Source organism: Hyaena hyaena, unplaced genomic scaffold, assembly GCF_003009895.1.
Source record: "Hyaena hyaena isolate Hyena2069 unplaced genomic scaffold, ASM300989v1 scaffold_789, whole genome shotgun sequence".
Lineage (NCBI taxonomy): Eukaryota > Metazoa > Chordata > Mammalia > Carnivora > Hyaenidae > Hyaena > Hyaena hyaena.
The window spans coordinates 24,151-44,208 of record NW_024081422.1 but is presented as its reverse complement, the minus strand read 5'-3'; the positions used below and the strand labels follow the sequence as shown (position 1 = coordinate 44,208).

Genomic DNA, 20,058 nt, shown 5'->3' with positions numbered 1-20,058 from the left:
CCAATTAACTGCCAAGCCACCTAGGTACCCCTGAATATGTGTTTTAATACAAAGAAACATTTCTTAGTAAGAAGGATGAAAGGGTTAGACCATATTAGATTGTTCCTCTTTATTTAGTTAATCCACTCTACTTTTGTTCCTCATTAACATATTAAGTCAGGTGTCACTGGCTGTGTTTGTGCATTGAGTCAGTCACAAAATCATTGTGGTTTGAGTTAGTCTGCTCCGGCTGATGCATTATTGAGGCCATCAGTCTCTTGAGTATCACAGAAGAAGAGACATGATTGATAAGCAAAGAGAGTTAAAGTCAGAATAATCCTTCTGCAATGGCTCTGCGTATCTAAGGAATTGAGAAATGTAAGGGGATTATTAGGGTGGGACAGAGTTTGGCTGCTGGTAGCATGTGGCAGGTAGCATTAATTAAATGACCATTTTAATTAGGGGAGAGGGCACTATCATGCAATGAAGCAAATATTAAACCTTGAGATTCTAAGGAGTTTACTGAAGATATATAAAAGTTGGGATCAGTTAAGAAGTGGGTTTTGATGTCTTTGTATACTGAGAGGAATGAATTATATAAAAAATAAGTGATTGGTGAGATGACTTTGTCAAGTTCTTAGCCAACACAACACTGTTGGAGCAAGGGCTGTGCCTTTCCATCTCTGTATGCATCAATCATTGGGCAGGGATAAGGCTATTATATCCCCCCAAGCAATGGGATATGAGCTGCCCAAGAAGAGGGTATGACCTAGAGTGAAGCAGCTCTTTTTAGCTTATATATTCCCTGGAGAGGCCACCAACTAAGAACTGCATGCTATCATTTCAATTGGTGTTCCCTTAGAGATAATGTTCTGTTTCTCTCTAGCTGCTTGCAAATTTGTTTTTTTGCTTTGTCTTTAGTTTTCCACATTTAATTATGATGTGTCTTTGAGTGGATTTCTTTAGGTTTATTTTATTTGGGGTCCACTTCATGAATCCTATTGGTTTATATCTTTCACCAAATTTGTGAAATTTGTAGCTGTTCATTCTTCAGATACTTCTTCCACCCTACTTTCTTTTCCCCCAACTTATAGGATATTTTGTTTTTGCTCCATGGGGCCCTGAGTCTCTTTTTATTTTAGGAGACTCTGGGTCCTATTTTAATCTCTTATTTTGGTAGGCAATGGCTCTGTTTAGGTTTAGCTCACAGGTCCTGGTCTGTTTTAGTAGGCTCTAGTTCCAATGATAATGTAATTTTCAGGGGCTTTGTGGTTTTCTTTTCTTTTCTTTTACTTTATTTTACATTGTTTTATTATTTTTTAAATCTTTATTTATATTGGAGAGAGAGAGAGAAAGAACAGCAGAGTGGCAGAGAGAGGGGGAGACACGGAATCTGAAACAGGCTCCAGCTGCTGAGCTGTCAGCACAGAGCCTGATGCAGGGCTCGAACCCACAAATTGTGAGATCATGACCCGAGTTGAAGCTTAACCAGCTGAGCCACCCAGGTGCCCCATTGCGTTATTTTATTCTTATTTTTATTCTTTGGCTTGGTGTAACTGGGGTGCATGGGGTTCCCAGTGGTCCCTACTATTCTGCCCGAGAGACAGAATCGATTTTCTGAGTCAAGGCTTCCCTGGTGCTTCTAAGTGAGGGAGAGAAAGTATCTGGCCTGGCAGGGTGAAGACTAGGCATGGTTGCTTGTTGTGGTGGGGACCCTCCCCCTTGCCAACTCCATGCCCCTTCGCCCTTGATATTTCTTGGTAAGAGAGGATTCTCAGGCCTGGTAGGGAAGAAAAGCACTTCCTAAGCCAGAACTTGTGGTAAATGCCCCATGCCTGTGGGAAATGAAAAGCCCTTTCAGCCCTGGGTGCTTGTGGCAGGATCGTTTTTGCTGGTGCTCCTTGTTGGCCCCCAACCACCTAGTGTCTCTTGGTGTCAGCAGGCAGTCTCATTCAGGCCCTGTGGATTTTCCTAGCAGAGTACTTGTTTTGGCAAGCTCCCCCTTGCTGGTGCTATCCTGTGTTTTTCCATGTGACAGAGGAGTCTTAGATTCTGAGGAGGAGAGCACTTTTTTATTGAAGGCTTATTTTTAGTGGTCCTCCTGGTTGATCCAGGGAAAGAAAGAGCCTATCTATACTACCTTATGTTGCTAAGGTTGGATATCAAGAAATGGTGGTCCTGGGTTACCTTCCTCCTGCCCTGGGATTTCCAACTGGTTCCCCTCCCCTCCTTGAGCCTTCTGAGTTCTTCTTTGGGTATTATTTACATTTTTAATTGTACTTAGTGAGGGTATGGGGAGGAAAAGTTTAACAAGAAAAAGCAAATCTGTGTGATCCTGCTTGGACTGGAAGTCTGAGAGGGCAACATTTTAGAAAATACAATAACCTAAAGTACCATCAACTTGTAAAACAGTATTTTTTCTTAAATTATCATCAATATCATGATTCTATTGTTTAGATATTAAATACATTAAAATATTAAGTGATTATTAAAATATAATTTGTTGATTATTTAATTTAATGTGTCTGTTTTAACTCAGCTATTTAGTCCCAAAGCACATATCCTGGAGCACCCACACATATTGTCTGCTTAACAAATGGTTTTTAAACAATTGTAATTTATATTTTTATAAATGATAAATCAAGGCACAGAGGTTTAGATGGCTTACCCAAAATTATATAACTAATTATGGTGACATTAGGGATTAATAGTAAGTAGCCAGCAAACTCATTGCATCTGGAATACTATGTACAAATTCTTTTATTAACTGTTGCAGGTTCTATTTTATTTCTGATATTTGGATATTTCAGAGTGACATTAGAAAAGCAACTATTTTTAGTAAGTATTATTTAGTTATATTGTGAGATTTATTAAAAATAACAATTTTTAAAAAGCCTCTATAATCAGTAATCATCATCCCACCAACGATAATACCTTTGTCTGAGATTAGTATCAGTGCTTTTCAATGTACCAGAATAAAACTAATCTCTGTTATAGAATCCACAGCTGGCCTGATGGAACTGTAATAGCAAAAGTAATTGGTATTTCTTGATTCACAGGAGATAGTCTCCTGTGTACAAAAAAGTGAGTCTTTTTTCATAAATGATTAAACTTAGTATTGATAAAGTTATACTTTTCCATGTTGTGTAAGAGATGATTTTTTATGCTTGTAGTTTACATAAACATAATAATATGCTTATTATTTCCTTGAACAATTTCAAATTTCATTGCACATGAATAAAAGGCAACTATAATTTGAAATAGAATTATTAGACTCATGTAAATTAGGCAGGAGAAAAATCATTATGGTTTTTACTTGTTACTTCAAATTATCAAAAATATTCTTTATTTGATAATCTTAAATTCAAGGATGAGGAGTGCTAATGATATAAAGTTTAGGACAAATAAAAGCATATTTTCATTTTGTATTTTTCCCTAAAGGCAGATAAAATTTTAAATTAGCTAGTTTGCATTTACCTGGTGAAATCCAAACTTTAATGTACTATTCTTGTTTTGATAAATTTAACTTAGGTCAACTCAAAAGCCTTGTTAATTAAGAACTATATACCGTCTTTGGTAGTGGTGTATATGTAATTGTTCATGTTGCCTAAAATCATGCTGAATATTTCATCTTTTTAAAAGCCAATTTTCAATGTTACCAGAATATCAAGTTTAATGATTCAAAGCATTTCTGATTTTATGAGATCTAAATTGCTGATTATTATAATAGTGTTAGTAAATGACACAGAGAAGTATAACTAAAGACTCTTAAACTTTAATAATTTTATATTGTATGATGCATATAAATACTATCCAATTCTGGTCACCAGGCAGATTTAAAACCTAGTAATACTACCATTAGTGTTTTTTGAATACATGGTTTACATGAGCATTGGATAGGCATCTATTTTGAAATGATATGAAAGAAATAAAAGAATTCCTTAAGAGATAGTTTGCCATACTGTAAGGATAATTGGTTAGATGTTTAATGAGAGCAGTCAAACCTTGGGTGAAATATTCACTTAGCGGTTGACTTGAGGAAAGCAACTTAGTGTCTCTTTAGGCTTAGTTTCCTCATTTGTTATAGGAAAAGTAAAAATTCCTACTTTATGTAAAAGATTATTTTAAGTATGATGGATACCATATAGATCAACTATTAGACATTACCTAATAAATAATAGATGCTCAGAAAATTGTCATCATGATTTATTTGTGCATTCCTTTATTTGGTTGTGATAATGGATGTATTTTTTACCTTGATAAGCTTACTAAAATATGTGTCAGCTTGTCCACTGGCTTGGTGATTCAGAGCATGACTTTCTGATAGAAATGAATCATACAAGAGCTCATTTTAAATTTTCATAAGTTGGCCATGTCACAAGGCCAAATTTGCTACAAATGCTTAGATCAGAACTGCTTGATGATCCAAGTGTTGTGTTAGGATGGAGAGCCAGGTCAACTCTTCAGTGAGACAGCACACTTTACTTGTATAACAAACTTTAATGAACTGGAAGAGGAATGTTGCTTTAAAATGTTGTGTTTAGACTGGAAAAATAAAAAAAAAAAAAGAAACATATTCTATTGAGTTTTCTTTAATTTAACATAAGTAGAATTGACACTGATACAGAAAATCTCCGTATGCTATAGTAGTTTGAGAGAGAAAAGAAATAGTTTTACTTAGCCTTGAAATCCACATTGAGATGAAGCATTCTTACATCTCTTTGTGTTTTTGATAAATTTCTCTTCCATATCTTTCCAATAAGTTACTATCTTCTGAACTTCTGTTTCTTCAAACTTTTGAAGTGTACTTTAAATTTGCAAGGAATTTAATTAGAAAGTAGTGGAAACTTTCTCTCTCTAATCATTTCTAGCCAAAATTTTAGTTAGCTTTGAAGTTCAAGACCTGTCATGGTTTGTATCTAGTAAACATGAAAAGAAAATGGTTAAAGATACTCACCAGCAGTTGAGATGGCTTTGTTATTTTTACATTAAAAACAGACCATTTTAAAATTTATATATTTGAAATCAGTCAGAAACTCAGTCTGAATATCTTTTCAGGTATAAGTGAGAACTTTTCACTGATGTATTTTACATTTAAATCAGAAGCAGTTCAGTGAACTTCATGTACTTGTCAAAACATTTTGATCAGCTTATTTACTGGCAGACATTATATGTGATTCCCAGGGTATACTGATGAATGTTACATTTTTGCTAATTTTGAATTATTTTAATATACAAATTTTAATAATTTTGTTAAACTCTTAAATTTGAAAAATGCATCTGCTATTTTAAGTGTAAATACTTGGGAAGATTTGTTCTAAAGGACAAATACTAGTATTTAGGAACACACACACACACACACACACACACACACACACACACACAAGGATTTTTGTTAGATCATTGTAATGGGAAAACTGGAAGCAACCTAAGGCCCATAAATAATAGGAGCTATTTCACTCAAATTTTAGAAAATTATAGTACATTATTATTTTTTTAGTTAGACCTTTGATGTATTGGTAAATTAGAAAATTGTGTTGCATGTTATTTTTTATAATAGAATCCACTGTATTTCAAACAACAATCTCAGGAAGACATATATATATATGTTTGTATGAACAAATATATATATATATATATATTTGTATGTGTATATATATATATATTTGTATATACATATGTATGAACATGGAGAAAAATGTGAAAAGAAATAGGATATAAGACTAGTTGAGTTTGTTTAATAAAATTCTTGATTCACATGTTCAAATGAATACATACTATTTTATATGTTTATGTTCATATTTTTTACATATTTATATTTTTAATTAATAAGGAAAACAGTCTACTATATTATTCCATAAATAAAAACATAAGAACAGGGGCTACCCTCATAAGAGATATAAACTAAGATAGTTAGTTTGGGAAGGGATGTGAGATTTAGGTGAGCCACCAGTTCTGACCAGTCTGTGTAAACCATATCTATTCAATCAAGGTCCTTATAGGAACCATGGCACAATCAAATTAAGATACTTCAAGGACAGCTTATTTATAAAGGGAATATGTATAAGGGTTAGAGCAAGGAATGGTGTAGAAGAAACTCAAGGGATTGTTCAGTAACCCATGGTTACCAACAGCACAGGTGTTAACCATGTAAAGCTCAAAGAGATGAGTGGAAGGGAACATATCAGAACCCCAAAGAAGAGAAAGTCAGGTTATAAACTAAATGACCTTGATTAGAGCAGTGACCTTTATTCAAGGGATATAGTCAATTTAATGTAAGCTTATAGGCATAAACCAGGGAAATAAAAACTTGGAATGGGTTTTTCTAAAAATACTTTTTTAATGTTTACTTATTTTTGAGAGAGAGGCAGTGAGAGCCAGGCAGAGACAGAGAGAGAGAGAAGAAGACACAGAATCTGAAATAGGCTCCAGACTCTGCTGTCAGCACAGAGCCTGATGCTGAACCCAAACCCACAAAGTGTGAGATCATTACCTGACCCCAAGTCTGATGCTTAATGGACTGAGTCACCCAGGTGCCCCAGAATGGATTCTTTTTAAGTTTATTTGAAGAGAGACAGAGACATTTTTGAGACATTCATTTTTAGAGAGACAGAGCAAACGGGGGAGAGGAAGAGAATTCCAAGCAGGCTCTGTGCTACCAGGGCAGAGCCCAATGTGGGACTTGAGCCCATTAAGTCATGAGATCATGACCTGAGCAAAAATTAAGAGTTGGATGTTCAACTGACTGAGCTACCCAGGTACCCCTGAATGGATTTTTTTATTCCTCCCACCAGCTCCTTCCAGGGCTCCCATTGACTGAACCCACCAGAGCCAGAGGGTAAGAGGACCCACTGATGTTCTCTATATAGATCACTGTAGGCAGAGAACAGGGTGTAGGATAGAGAATGGGTCTTAAGGAGTAAACAGAAGCTATCTGGTATAAATATCCCACATATTTTTGAACAAAATAAAATAACCCAGAAGGAAGAAATCTGTCATAATATGCAAAATATTGACATCCATTTTCTTTCTGGGCTAATAGAGTTATTCTTTAATTGACCTAAGCCTCAAGACAGAATTTAAAAAAAAAAAAATTAAAAATAGCATTGTTCCTCACACTCCTCTGTGCCTAATCCTCATTTCTTCCCCAAACTCTGATGAAGGTACGTACAGCACAAGACATTTCAGAGTGAGGGCAGAGGTCTGTAGTTTTTTAAGATGAACATTACTCTGGCCCCCACAAAGTGTAGATTTGTCTGAATGCTTTTAAATAGTGAGGTTTTAAAAAATAATTATTATTGACTGCTAGCCTGAGTGCCAGAAGTAGCAGGAGCTGATGTTTACTGAACTCAGTAAGTGCCAGGTGCCATGGAGTGGTTCACATAGTTATCACCCTTACTCTGCTCAGCAAGCCTGTACCATGACTGTTATTTTACCAAATTACTGATTAAGAAACAGACACTAAAAGAGGTTAGATAATTAGCTGGAGTTTCAAGAACTTTCTCAAAGATGATGATAGAGTCTGGAATTGGACCTTGATCTGTTTGGCTTTCCCCTGGCACAACCTCACTTGGCTGTAAAATTGTGAAAGAGTCATTCCCTATTATTGTAGTTCTCTCACCTGTCACACAAATAAGGCTTTCCCTTTCTTCTCTTTCATTCCTCTGTCTTCCAGTTATTTCCTAAATTATATATTTAACAGATATTTATTCAGTACTTACTCTGTGCCAAGAATTGTGCATAGTGCTGTTGGTACCAACAAATATGGCTTCTAAGGAATGTTCTCAGGGTAGCAATCCTATGCATTTTCCTTAACCCCAAATCCTTTACTTTTGAGGTTCTTTGTTTCAATCTTCCCATTATTGACTATGAGAATTATTCTTTTGTCTTATTTAAATTAAAGTATAATAAAAAATGAACCTTTTTTTTAAAAAAAAAAAACCTCAATACTATTTCGTTATTGGAGGGAAGTAAAGATTCCATAATATTAAAAGAAATATGAAATAAGGAAACTGTGAAACAGTTTTCTTAAAAGAAATTGTCTGGTTTCATTGAAACAAATTAGTCTTCCCAAGAAGTGTGTAAATGAGGGTGCAAGTTCAAGCCTATGCTTTAATCAGGCTAAAGGTGAATCCCATTCCCTTAAAGAAGCACATCTTCCATTTTTCAAATTGAGAGTTGATTTGTATTCAAAACCTTTCTTGTCAAAGACAAGTTAAAACTGCTGTTCAAGTGTCTTGTATCATTATAACCACAAAGCTAATACACATTTGAACTCATTTTTTCCCTATTTAGACACCCTTCTTCACCCTTTGGAAAGCCGCAGATTGAGTTACTTAAGTAATCCTATTTTTGTAACTGAGCCAATGTTATCATCATCAAAATTACAACTGATTTGGAGTACAGTGTCAAGAAGGATGACTGGTACATAAAAACATGTGCTGATTTCACTCATTTTGCACTAGTTACATTACATTATGCAGCTGTAGGAACTGGCGATACTTTATTTCACCCTTTAATAATCAAATTCAATGATCTTCAGTAGGATAACATTTAATAGACTCCAAGCGTATTATATTTTGTTACCATCTTTGGATGTGATTTTTGAGGAGAAAAATATGTGTATGTGTACATATACATATGTATGTATCTATACATATGTATTTATGTGTGTGTACACACACACATATGTAAGTATTGCCTGCTTTTTAAGAGTTCATATTACACCACCTAACGTATACAAAATACCTACATTGGTGCCTATTTCCTCTAAGTGAAAGAAATCTGAGGAGGATTTTGCTTTTATCAAAAAAGTGAAAACCGTATTCAACACTTTTCTGCAGCAAGCCATTAGAGAGGCATTATGTACTCTGAGCAGTGAGGGTGGCACCGCCAAGCTCCTTCCCTGAGAACTAGACTCAGCATCTCCGCATTAAGCTTCCAATAGCTTTGAACTTTGTGAGCATCTGTGCTTTATCTCAGCTTATTTTGTGCACCCATGAGCAAGATGTGTTCTAAGGTATCATAAAAGGCTAAAAGAGGTTAATTTTAGGTCTGAGAGTGCTAAAATAATCTGTATAAATTAATGATAGTTTTTTCTTTGTTTTGTGTCATTTTAACTTACAAAAAGTTTCATAGAAATGCTGAATTTGCAGATAGTGGAGTAAACCTCAGTATATATTTATGTGTGTGTGTATATGCATTTGTTTTTTTCAGTTTGGAATTTGCAGTGTTGTATGATAGGTTCCTTTCTTTTTTTTTTTTAATATTTTTATTTATTTCTAGGAGAGAGAGAGAGAGACAGCGCGAGCAGGGGAGGGTCAGAGAGAGAGGGAGACACAGACTTGGAAACGCTCCAGGCTCTGAGCTGGCAGTCAGCACAGAGCCCGACGCGGGGCTCGAACCCACGAACCGCGAGATAATGACCTAAGCGAAAGTCAGACGCTCAACCGACTAAGCCACCCAGGCGCCCCGATAGGTTCCTTTCTTAGGTCTGATCCTAGGCAAGTTACCTCGCATCTTTGATCCTCTTTAACTTTCCACTTTTGTGTAATGAAGAAATTGGACAAAATAAGTGGTTTTCTTTCCATGTTGCAGTATTTCTTGAAGTTACTGGGTGCACAGAAGATAGCTGATGAAGCCACACTGGCTAAAGAGAGACAGCTCTTTCTTCTCTCTCCTACTTCAACAAGAATAATTCTGTTTTGTTTTATTTGTTAATACCCCCAAGTAGGTTTTTTAATTCTTATTTTGTTTTTGGCTTCATAGTGGGCTGCAGCTTATACAAAACATGCAAATCCTAGAATAATCAATTGTTCCTTTAAATTCTACAGTTAAATATGAACTGTAAAGTATTAATCATATGTTTATGCCTGGTTTCTACATGCAAGGTGGTTAAGCCTATGCTTAATTTTCTTTCTTTGTCAGCTTCAAAGCAGGAAATCATGCCATTGCTCCAAACCTCCGGCATCCTGTTGATTTTGTTTAGAAGGTATAAATCTAGGAAAGCATGAGCAGAGAGTTGTTGCCAAATTGATGGCTGTATTTGTCTGTGTAGATTGTATTACCACAGCTGTCAGTTGGGATGGCTGTTCCCTGTATAAAGCAGTTCTAGAGTCATGCAAATGCTTGGGATTTTAATCTTAGATTTTTTAGCACTTCCTACTCTGAGTTCCAAAGTGTAGGGAATATGACATGTGCCATTCTACAGGGCGATATTTTGGCTTTTGTATCTTTTAGGATAACATGTTGTGAATGACATAGTGTTTTAAGTAGAGTTCCTGGGGAAGTTTTTGCCAACAATCATTTCTGACATCCCATGTGCCCTATTGTAATAAGAAAGCAGAATAAATAAACTACACTGGGTGGTCAAGATCCTGTTAGAATGAAAGCTACTATAGTATCCTTCATAATGATGAAAAGAAAATAGAAACCCTGCACAAATAGTTTTAATCAGTGTTTCAAGACTAGTCTCCCAGACTGTTGCTTGTTTGACAGATAGTCTTGGGTGGGGCTAGAAATGGAGTGGAAAACAAATAATTACTATAGAGGTAATAGGAAATTACTTGGCAAGAAGAATAAAAACTTGCTACAAACACTTACCAGGCAAATTTGGCTCACAGTCAACATAAATTACCTCTCTCAATTCTGGATTATTTCACAGACTGGATTACAGTAGTCCCTCCTCATCTGTGTTTCACACTCTGTGGTTTCAGTTACTCATGTTCAACCACCATCTGGAAGCAACTGATCCTCCTTCTGACCTATCTTCAGAAAGTCTGTAGTAGCCTAACATTATGTCATGATGCCTACATCATTCACTTCACTTTATCTCATCATGTAGGCATTTGATCATTTCACGTCATCAGAAAAAGAAGGGTGAGTATAGCACAAGATACTCAGAGTCAGAGAGCACATTCACATAATATTTATTACAATACATTTTTATAATTGTTTTATTATTGTTATTCTTAATCTCTTACGGTGTCCATTTTATAAATTAAACTTTATCATAGATGTACATTGGAAAAGGAAAAAAAAACATAGTATACACAGGTTTCAGTACTATCTGTGGTTTCAGGGATCCCCTGGAGGTCTTGGAATGTGTCTCCTGTGGATAAACAGTAGCTACTGTATTTCAGACTCACAAACTGCAGGAACTGTTAAGTATGCTTAAAGTATAAGGCTGGCACATGTTAGGTTAGCAGTTTTTGTTTTTGTTTTTTAAATGTTACTGAGTAACAGTTTAATGCATCCAAAACTTTCAAATCTAAGAGAACTGTCAAAACTAAGAGAAGTTATCTGATGCAGAGATCCCCAATACATGGCATGTCTGCTGCCATTTCAGTTCTCCCTATCCCACTCTGTCATCAACATTATTAAACAATCATAGTCCTCTCTCCAACTAAGCCTAGATTTAGCTTCAAAATCTTTCTCAAATCAAGAGGTACAGTCTTTTCTAATTAGTGAATTAGAATTGTTTGAAATTTGTTTGCCATCCCTGATTGGTTCTAAATTTCCTGATGGAAGAAGATAAATAAAGTAGTTGACTATGATGCCCAAATCACTGAGATATTTAGAAGTTAAGGCAAATTAAAGCAGGTTACCTGGGTCTCAGGTCAGTATTCTTTCTATTATGCTAAAAGAAGGATTTTGAGATATTAGGAGAAAAAGTCATTTAGGATGTTTGATAAAGTATAGCTTTGTCTTATATTTCTAATAATGTTATGGCACACATTGCATTTAGGAACTTAAGGTAATGGAAAATTACTTATATAGTAATTTTATTTTTCATGATCTGATCCACAATTTATCATTATATTTGTGAAAAGACACAAATGCATGCATACACAGACATATATACACACAGAGAGTCATTCAAGGTATTTTTTTTTTTGAAAGAAAGCAGTATAATATTCCATTTATGTTCTGAGAAACACATGAAATGATCATACTGTTCGTAGGTACTATGATCATTTTTCATTTAGGCTAATTATCCCAAGAAAAGGATTCCTAGATTGTCTTCATTTTTTCCTTTGGTTTTGATAATTTAAAAATGAATATATCTATAGAAATTTGGTAATTTTTATTAAAAATTTTCATTAAATTTTCATTAAAGTTTTTCTTAAAAAACTGAGTTCAAGTAGAAGAAAGTAATTTCGCAAAAACTCTAAAAAATTAATCATTTGGTTAGGATATTACAAATAAATTCTTTATACTTGCCACTTTGAAATTAGATTAGGTAACCCTCTCTTCCATTTTATGTTCAGTGTTGTTGGTTTTTTTTTTTTCCCACTTCATAAACAGTGAAACTGTTCATCTCTTTGAGTCGTAATTTTAGGAGGATGAAAAAGTGCAATATTCATTAACGTGTAATGACTCATTTTAATTTCTCATTTAATCGATTTTTGAAGCAATTACTGTAGCTTAATTTTTTCCCTCTACGTCTCTGGTAATAGAAAAGGTATTTTATTAGGAAAATATGAGTAAAAATAGTGTTGATTAGTAAGCATGCTCAGAGAACATATTTTAAAATATTATTTCAGAAGCAGTGGTGTATCATACTCATAAACTTGAAGTTTTCTTTGTTTCTTTACTCCTTTTCCTTCTTTCTGAAACTTTAGGAATAACAAGAGGCATGTCCAGAATTCCTTCTAGCAAAGTACTTGATAGGGACAGAAATATAGAAACATATTTTATATATTCTTAGTCATTTAATATTTCCAAAGAAACTTGAAGTGTTTCTTAATGGTCTTTGATTTTATTAGAAAGAAAAAGGACCAGTTTGCTCTTCACATGGATGTCAATAAATCAATACCACATACCAAAAAGAAATTGTACTAAACTTACCAATTATCTCATTATTAGAAAACATGTATTGAGTGCTTCTTAGATGCAGTCCAAACTATTCCGTGTTTTTAAGGGTTTCCTATGTAATCGGGATGTACCTCAATTTATTAAAGATAATTAAGCAGAAATTAAATGACTATTCAGACATGCAAAAGTCATTTTAACTCTTTAAAATGGAAAAAAAAAGTTTTAATCTACCTGACCAATAAATGCTAAGCATCAGTTATTTATAAGGTCTTTTGTGAAGGTAAAGTAATATTTGAAGCCATGATAAAGGTTTACTTTTATTTCCTTCACTTAAGCCACTTTACAATGAAGAAAATTATTTGATATTTTTGCTAAGATACATTTTATTTAAAAACTTTGAGAGTGGAAATGATAAAATAGGCTTAAGTTTTATGAATTATTTAGAAAAATCGTTACCAAAATTATAATTATTAGAATTGCTTTGAATGCGTGTGTGTGTGTATACACACATATATTTGTGAATATGTTTTAGCAGCCTTGATTAAGATTCTATTACATGAAGAGTAATGCACAGAAAATTATTTTAAAAGTGATGATACACTAGTAGAATGCCATAGTTTTGCATAGTAGTTCTATGTTGATGTTAAAATGTAACCAGATATGCTTTTCTAGACATGAACAGACGTCTGACATAAATGGACATGATGGTTCACTTAGGAGTGGGATTCCAGTTCTTACACCTATGCTACTCACCCACCCACACATCCTCACAATTATTGGATAAGTGCCTAGTTAAACATATGGACTTTGTGCTATGTTCTCAGCACAGGCAACCTCTACCTTTATTCAGCAAAGCATTGGGTGAGAGTAGGCTGTCTTGTGTTATTGTGCTCCTGGGCATGATAATTTGAGTGAAAAGCTACTATGTATTATTGTTGTTTATTCTTGGAAATACCTTTTTCTTTATGAATGAATATATGAACGTTGGAGGAAAACAGAATTTCAGGGAACTGAGAAACCTAAAGATAGAGAAGTAGTTTCCAGTGAAATATAGAAATAAACAATCAGCAGCCATGTGGTTTTATAAATGCATGTAGCTAAGATTTTAGAAGATATTTGAATTAGCCAAGAGATATGGGTTGATCATGAAAATTTTGCCATTCAACAGGGTTATGAGAACCAAAATAGAATTCACATCTTTCCTCATGCCTCTGTAGCAAGCTACCCCTTCAACAGCTACAAAGTTTAGTGCTGGACATTGAGTCCTGGCTACCGTCTATATAAATACTTTACACTCTCACTGTGAAGTCAGATGGATTTGAGGACCTGAACTGACAGACTGGCAGAGATTTTATGACATCAAAAGTGTGTGTGTTTGTGTGTGTTTATGGTTGATTAATGACATTGCTATTTAGTCCATGTTGTGGAAAAAGTACCAAGAGGAAGGCAAGAGTAGCAATTAGATGGCCCTGTCCTTGGGATCATATGGAATAAGGTGTGATGCTCTAATATTGACATATTAAAAAGAACTCAAAGGCATATGGTGTCATTGCATTTTTATGGTATTCTCTTTATTGTTGTAAAAATTAACAAGCCATCACATATTTAACCTCAAGGAACTGTGAATATAGGCATTTGTTCATAAAAAAATCCATTACTTATTGTTGGAATCCATAACATTTGGGTATTTGTTTCTCTTAATTATGACAATGCATGGTGTAGACAGCACAGTAAAGTTCAAGTTAAAGACTCCCACTCCTCTTTCCTAAATGATTTGTTTAATCTTGTGTAGCTCAAGTTTCTACACAAAGAGACTTTGGATACCACATATTTTTTTTTTTTTATATACTGCTGGAGAATTTCTTTTTTTATAATGCCATGAGAATGACTATGATACATAAGAACTCTATGGAATAAAGCTCAGTGCAGTGTGTATTGACTTTTGTTTTATGGCTATTATAATGACTAGATAAATGTAGGCATAAAGTTGTTTAATACTTTAGCAGAAACCTGGAATGGTACTTAATGAAAATTTGACCACTTGAAAGAAATTCAAATGGAATTATCTTATACTTTGCTTATTATTTGGGTTCTATAAATATGTATGCTAGAATAATGGATAACTGGATAAGAAATGACAAAACATTGTTTTACAACAATAAAATAAAATAGTTAATGCTAAATAACTATTGATTATAAATAATAAGTTAATGCTAAAAGTAATAAATATATTAATGTTTAAGAGTTCTTATTGTACAATGTCTTAAGATAGCTTTATTTGATGATGATTTTTTAAAATTATCATTATTCTTTTATGTTACATTGTTCTTTGAGATCATTGAATTGCCTAAATAACATATTCTATCTCCACTTGATAAAATAGAAAACATAGAGGTTATTTTAGATATTGAACAGAAAATAAAATCACAACATGTGCTTCACTTTATTAGAATGGGGTACATATAAATATAGTCTTTTTAAGAGATAAAAGGGTGGATTATTTTAATTTTAATACCATCGTAAAACAGTAATAGAAGCTATGTTTAAATGAAAGTACATAGTGTGAGTGTGTGCGCATATTAATAAGACACATGATCAGCCTTTTCTTAAACTATCTGGCATGTTACATGTTTTATATATTATTTAATGATTTTTGTTTGTTTTGTTTTAAACAGCAAATGCAAGTCTTCTTGGAGGAGGAGGTGGTAAGTCTTGAATATCACTTAATTTAAAATATATATTTTTACTACACCTACCACAAGTTGTTAAGTAAGTTCTATGATACTTTAAAGAAAATTAATTTAGCTGTTAAGTATTAACCACAAAATGATAATCTTCTAGAAAAAAACTTATAATAGAAATAAACGCCTAATGTTATTTAAAAAAAACTCTAGGGTATGTGGAATATTGTTTTTCTTCTCAATAAAACTTTGTATTTCTACCTTTGGCATAGTTGTAACGGCTCTAAGCTATTAAGATGAAAACACATGTAATAGATGGTGGAATCACCTTAATGTAAATTCTAAAACATTTTGAGATTTGTGGTTTTAGGTTCTTTTTTTAATTTTTAATTTTCCTTCCTCATAGTTATGACTTTGTAGCCTGAGAGCTTAATATATCAGCCACTTGAAAAATAAAAAAAAGATATTAGTATTGGCACTTTTCTTTTTCTTTTATCTTATTTAGACTAGGAGAATGAGTGAGAACAAGTTGAGATGAAAAGAGAGAGATTCCTGTACTGGGAATTTTTTATACTAAAATCTTGGAGATGTTTATTAATTTTATTTCTGGGTTGAGAGATAAAAAACTTCCTTAGCCTCTCTATAGAATACAGTACGGCAGAAAGTATGCAATAGAATAGAGTCCTTTTCATTTAAGACCCATATGGACATAAATAGGTTTGTTTTCTCTCTCCTTCATTCTCCTTCTTCCACTCACTCTCTTTTCATGTACATGGTTGGAATAAATGGGATTGCACAGAGCTTTAGGCTTTCAAAAATTTCCTGGCCATCATCAGAAGGTTTCTGGGTAAAGTTTATTTGGAAACTAAAATCTTAATAATTGTTCCTATGTAGGAATCAGTAGATTAAAAAACAGATGCCTGGAAATAGAAATAATAGAAAAACAGTTTGAATTAGACACACACATACATACATACATACATACATACATACGTATGTCTCATATTTTTATCCATTCATCTATTTCTGGATATTTAGGTTGTTTTCATGTTTTCGCTATTGTAAATAATGCTGCAATGAACATAGGGTGCTTGTTTTTTGGAATTAGTGTTCTCATTTTCTTCAGGTAAATACCTAAAAATGGAATTTCTGAAATAAGTATTCTGTTCCCGAAGAAAGGATGGGAGAGTGGAACTAAGTAGTCCTTGCCATAACGGGAAGTCAGGCTACTGTTTAGGAAACCTTGTCAAAGTACTTTGTTTCAATATATGTAAACACACTTCGTTTGCCAAGTCACTCTAGTGATTTGGCTTGTATTTCATTATGGCTTTTCTAACCTGTGTGAGAAGTTACTTTATGAATTTTTAGCAATGTCAAGAAATTCAGGAATATATAAACTCAGTTTTCTATTTACCTGAAGTGTGTGTTTCACTGTCTTTCTCTTAGATGGTTGATTTTGCTAAATGCAGTTTTTGCCATAATTCCTAATTTCTGAATTCCAAAATTAGTGACTTGGAATCATCATAAAGATAAATTACAAGTTTTTAAGATGGCTGTAATTTCTTTCATTAAAGTAGGTCATTGATCGGTTTAAATTTATTTATACGCTTCTAGAGATGTCAAGATTACTCTAAAGTACATGTCTGATGTTTGGAAAGCTGCATTTAAAAATTAAATCTAAGGAATATTTTTAGCCTTCTTTGAACTGAATTTTGGTCTTCTGATTCTATGACAAATATTTTAAATCCTGTCAGTGATATTTGTAAACTAATACTCAATAATCATCCAATAAGGAACAATATAATTGATATAATTTTCTTGGATTTAATAAAAGATTCCTTTTATTGACTTGAATTAATATCTCTTCAAAAGCCTTGAAAGGGAATAACTCTTTGATAGACTAAACAATTTGATCAAGAAAATTCGATGCTACATAAATAATAATGGTATTATTGATAATAGAAATGGTATAAAAATGTTACCATTTCTTCAGGTCTTCAGGAAAGCTTCCCCCAAATTGTATGTAAATAGTACTTGAAATTTAGACAAAATCAGTGTATATAAAATTGTACTATCTTTAAAATCCTAGCATTTGGTTGTTTTTTTTCTGAGAACTAAGAAAGGAAGTTTCCTAAAGGAGATTAAAAATAATGGTCACATCTTTTCAGTTCCGATTTGAAAGTGAATCACTTCACATTGGTGTGAATTTTTATCTTTGGACAGAGGTCACTCTTTCTAGGAACTTAGTGTCACTGTAGTTCATTATAATGAATGCATGTGATGAGGTCACCACTACCTACCATTTCAGTTGAAATGCTTGGTAAAATGGGTCATCTTTGTCTCTGTTTCTTAGGTATGCTAAAGGTAGAAACACATACTAATTTATTACATAAGTGTGTGGCTGGTCAGTGGTGACTGGATTCTACCTTTCAGGAAGCCTTTATGTATGGTAAATGGTATAATGTCAAAAAAACTTTAGAATTTTTATTAACTTTTTTACAAGTTTTCCATCATTGCTACCAATACTACCCTGTATAGCTATAGAATACATTGATATATACAAGTAAATTTTATTTTCTCACTTAGTCATCTTTTTAGTAAGGATAGGCCATATTATATATGATAGCCAATAAACCTAAAAATCATAAAGGCTTAATAAAATGAGTTTTATTTCTTACTCACATTATAGGCTGAGTAGGATTGTTGGCTCGCCTACTCATGCTCTCCTATACATAGGAGATGCATAGGAGATACAGATTCAGGTGTCTTTCTTATCTTGTAGCTCCACTGTGTAATGTGTGGCTACTGATAATGTCACAGGTCTGGAGGAGAGAGTTGGAGGATCTTATGAGATATATTTACAGATCAGTTTGGGAATGGCTTATAGCACTTCTGTTTATATTTCATTGGTCAGAATTCAAGCAGATGATCCCTAATTTAACTATAAGGAAGGCTGAGAAGAATGGAATCTTCCAGTTTCTAGGAAAAGGAAAATGTATGGTAAATATGTAGCAACTATCTCCACCACAGAGTTCAAATGAGATCAGTGTTATTTTATTATTATTATCATCATCATCATCATCATTAATTAAATTAATGGCATAGGAAATGAGACTTAGGGCAATTTGGTGACTTCTTTAATGTTATACAGCTTATACAGGACAAAGGTTGAATGACAAGGTAGCGTTCTTGATTCCTACTCTAGAGCTCTTTGCTTTTGCTCTGTGATTTTTAATATATATTTACTCTTCAGATTTGCCATTTCTGTGCATGGGTAGGTACTTGTGTTTACACCAGGAAAAATGAATGAGAAGACGGGAAGACATGCATCTGGGATATGATGATGCTTTCCTTGGCTTATTTTCACATGTCTCAAGCTCAGTTGATAATTTAAAAGTACACACAATGGCACTGTCTTACATTATTTGGATTGATGCCCAAATTTATATACATTTTTTGTGTATTTGAGTTTCAGTCTTAGAATACATTTCATTTTAAATACCTGTTCACTCATCTGTAATAAGAATGTTTTACATGTACAAAGTCATTTGATGTACTTTTGGAATATAAAATTAAAAAAAATGCAATCTTTGTGGCCAGCCTCAAATTGTGTGAAGAAACAGAATTAGAAATAAAAATCAGAATTAAAGAGCTAATTTCTCAATTTCTTTCAGATCATTACATAATAGACCAGAATGAAATTTAGAATCTCTTACTTTAGATAATGTCTTTACCCTCTTATTGTCACAATAATTAACATAAGACCCGTACCTGCTGCTAGAAATCAAATAGGATATTATTTATGGGATTTTCTGCCTTTTCCAGTCTGTCAAACTCCTTAGTGCTGAAGCCTGAGACATAATGTTAGACTTGTAAAGTGACATTTCTTCACAGAATAGCAATTTATGGTTGGCTTTTTATACACATACCTTAATTGGACTGCTGTTTTAATTACACACACACACACACACACACACACACACACACATACACACATCATATTTGTATCTATACTATAATTTTCTACCTTATCCTTGAGGTGATTCTCTGGCAGGTAAAAACTCTAAGTGTAAGCAGGTACCACTAAATAAACACTCAGGCCCAGATGGAACATATGAGATAGCCATGTTTCCAGTATGAGAACATAGCATATATTATCACCTTAACCATTTCCAAAGGCTTCTTGCTGTCTTTGTGTCCCTTAAAGTGGACCTAAAGATGAACAAGATTCAGTGGCCTGAGGTTAGCAACTGCTCCTCTGAAGTCTCTTATTTCTTGTTTGGACAGTTCTACTTGCAGAGAGAATCCCTAATGCTTTTTGTTATTAATGTGCATTTATATGTTAATAAAGTTTATGTAAGGTGTCAAAATATATGCTTCAAAAACCGTGGTCATAGAACTATTTGTTGCGCAACAGATAACATCAGTGTATCCTCACCCACCCATCACCTTTTTCTACATACAGACACACAGATGTGCACATATTCTTTCATTTATTTATTCATTCAACAAATACTAGTTCAGTAACTACTGTGTGTCACTATTAATTATTGATTTGGCAATAAATACAACCCTTTCCCTG

General features: G+C 33.6%; 1 protein-coding gene across 1 annotated transcript in view; it reads left to right on the top strand.

The window, feature by feature from the left end:
* Positions 1–20,058, top strand: part of MACROD2 (mono-ADP ribosylhydrolase 2) — a gene marked incomplete at its 3' end in the record, with an annotated part of 479,088 nt that overhangs the window by 450,174 nt on the left and 8,856 nt on the right. The window contains exon 4 of the mRNA XM_039219099.1: positions 15,471–15,500. Within this exon, the coding sequence (XP_039075030.1) occupies positions 15,471–15,500 (30 nt within the window). The remainder of the gene's footprint in view (positions 1–15,470; positions 15,501–20,058) is intronic.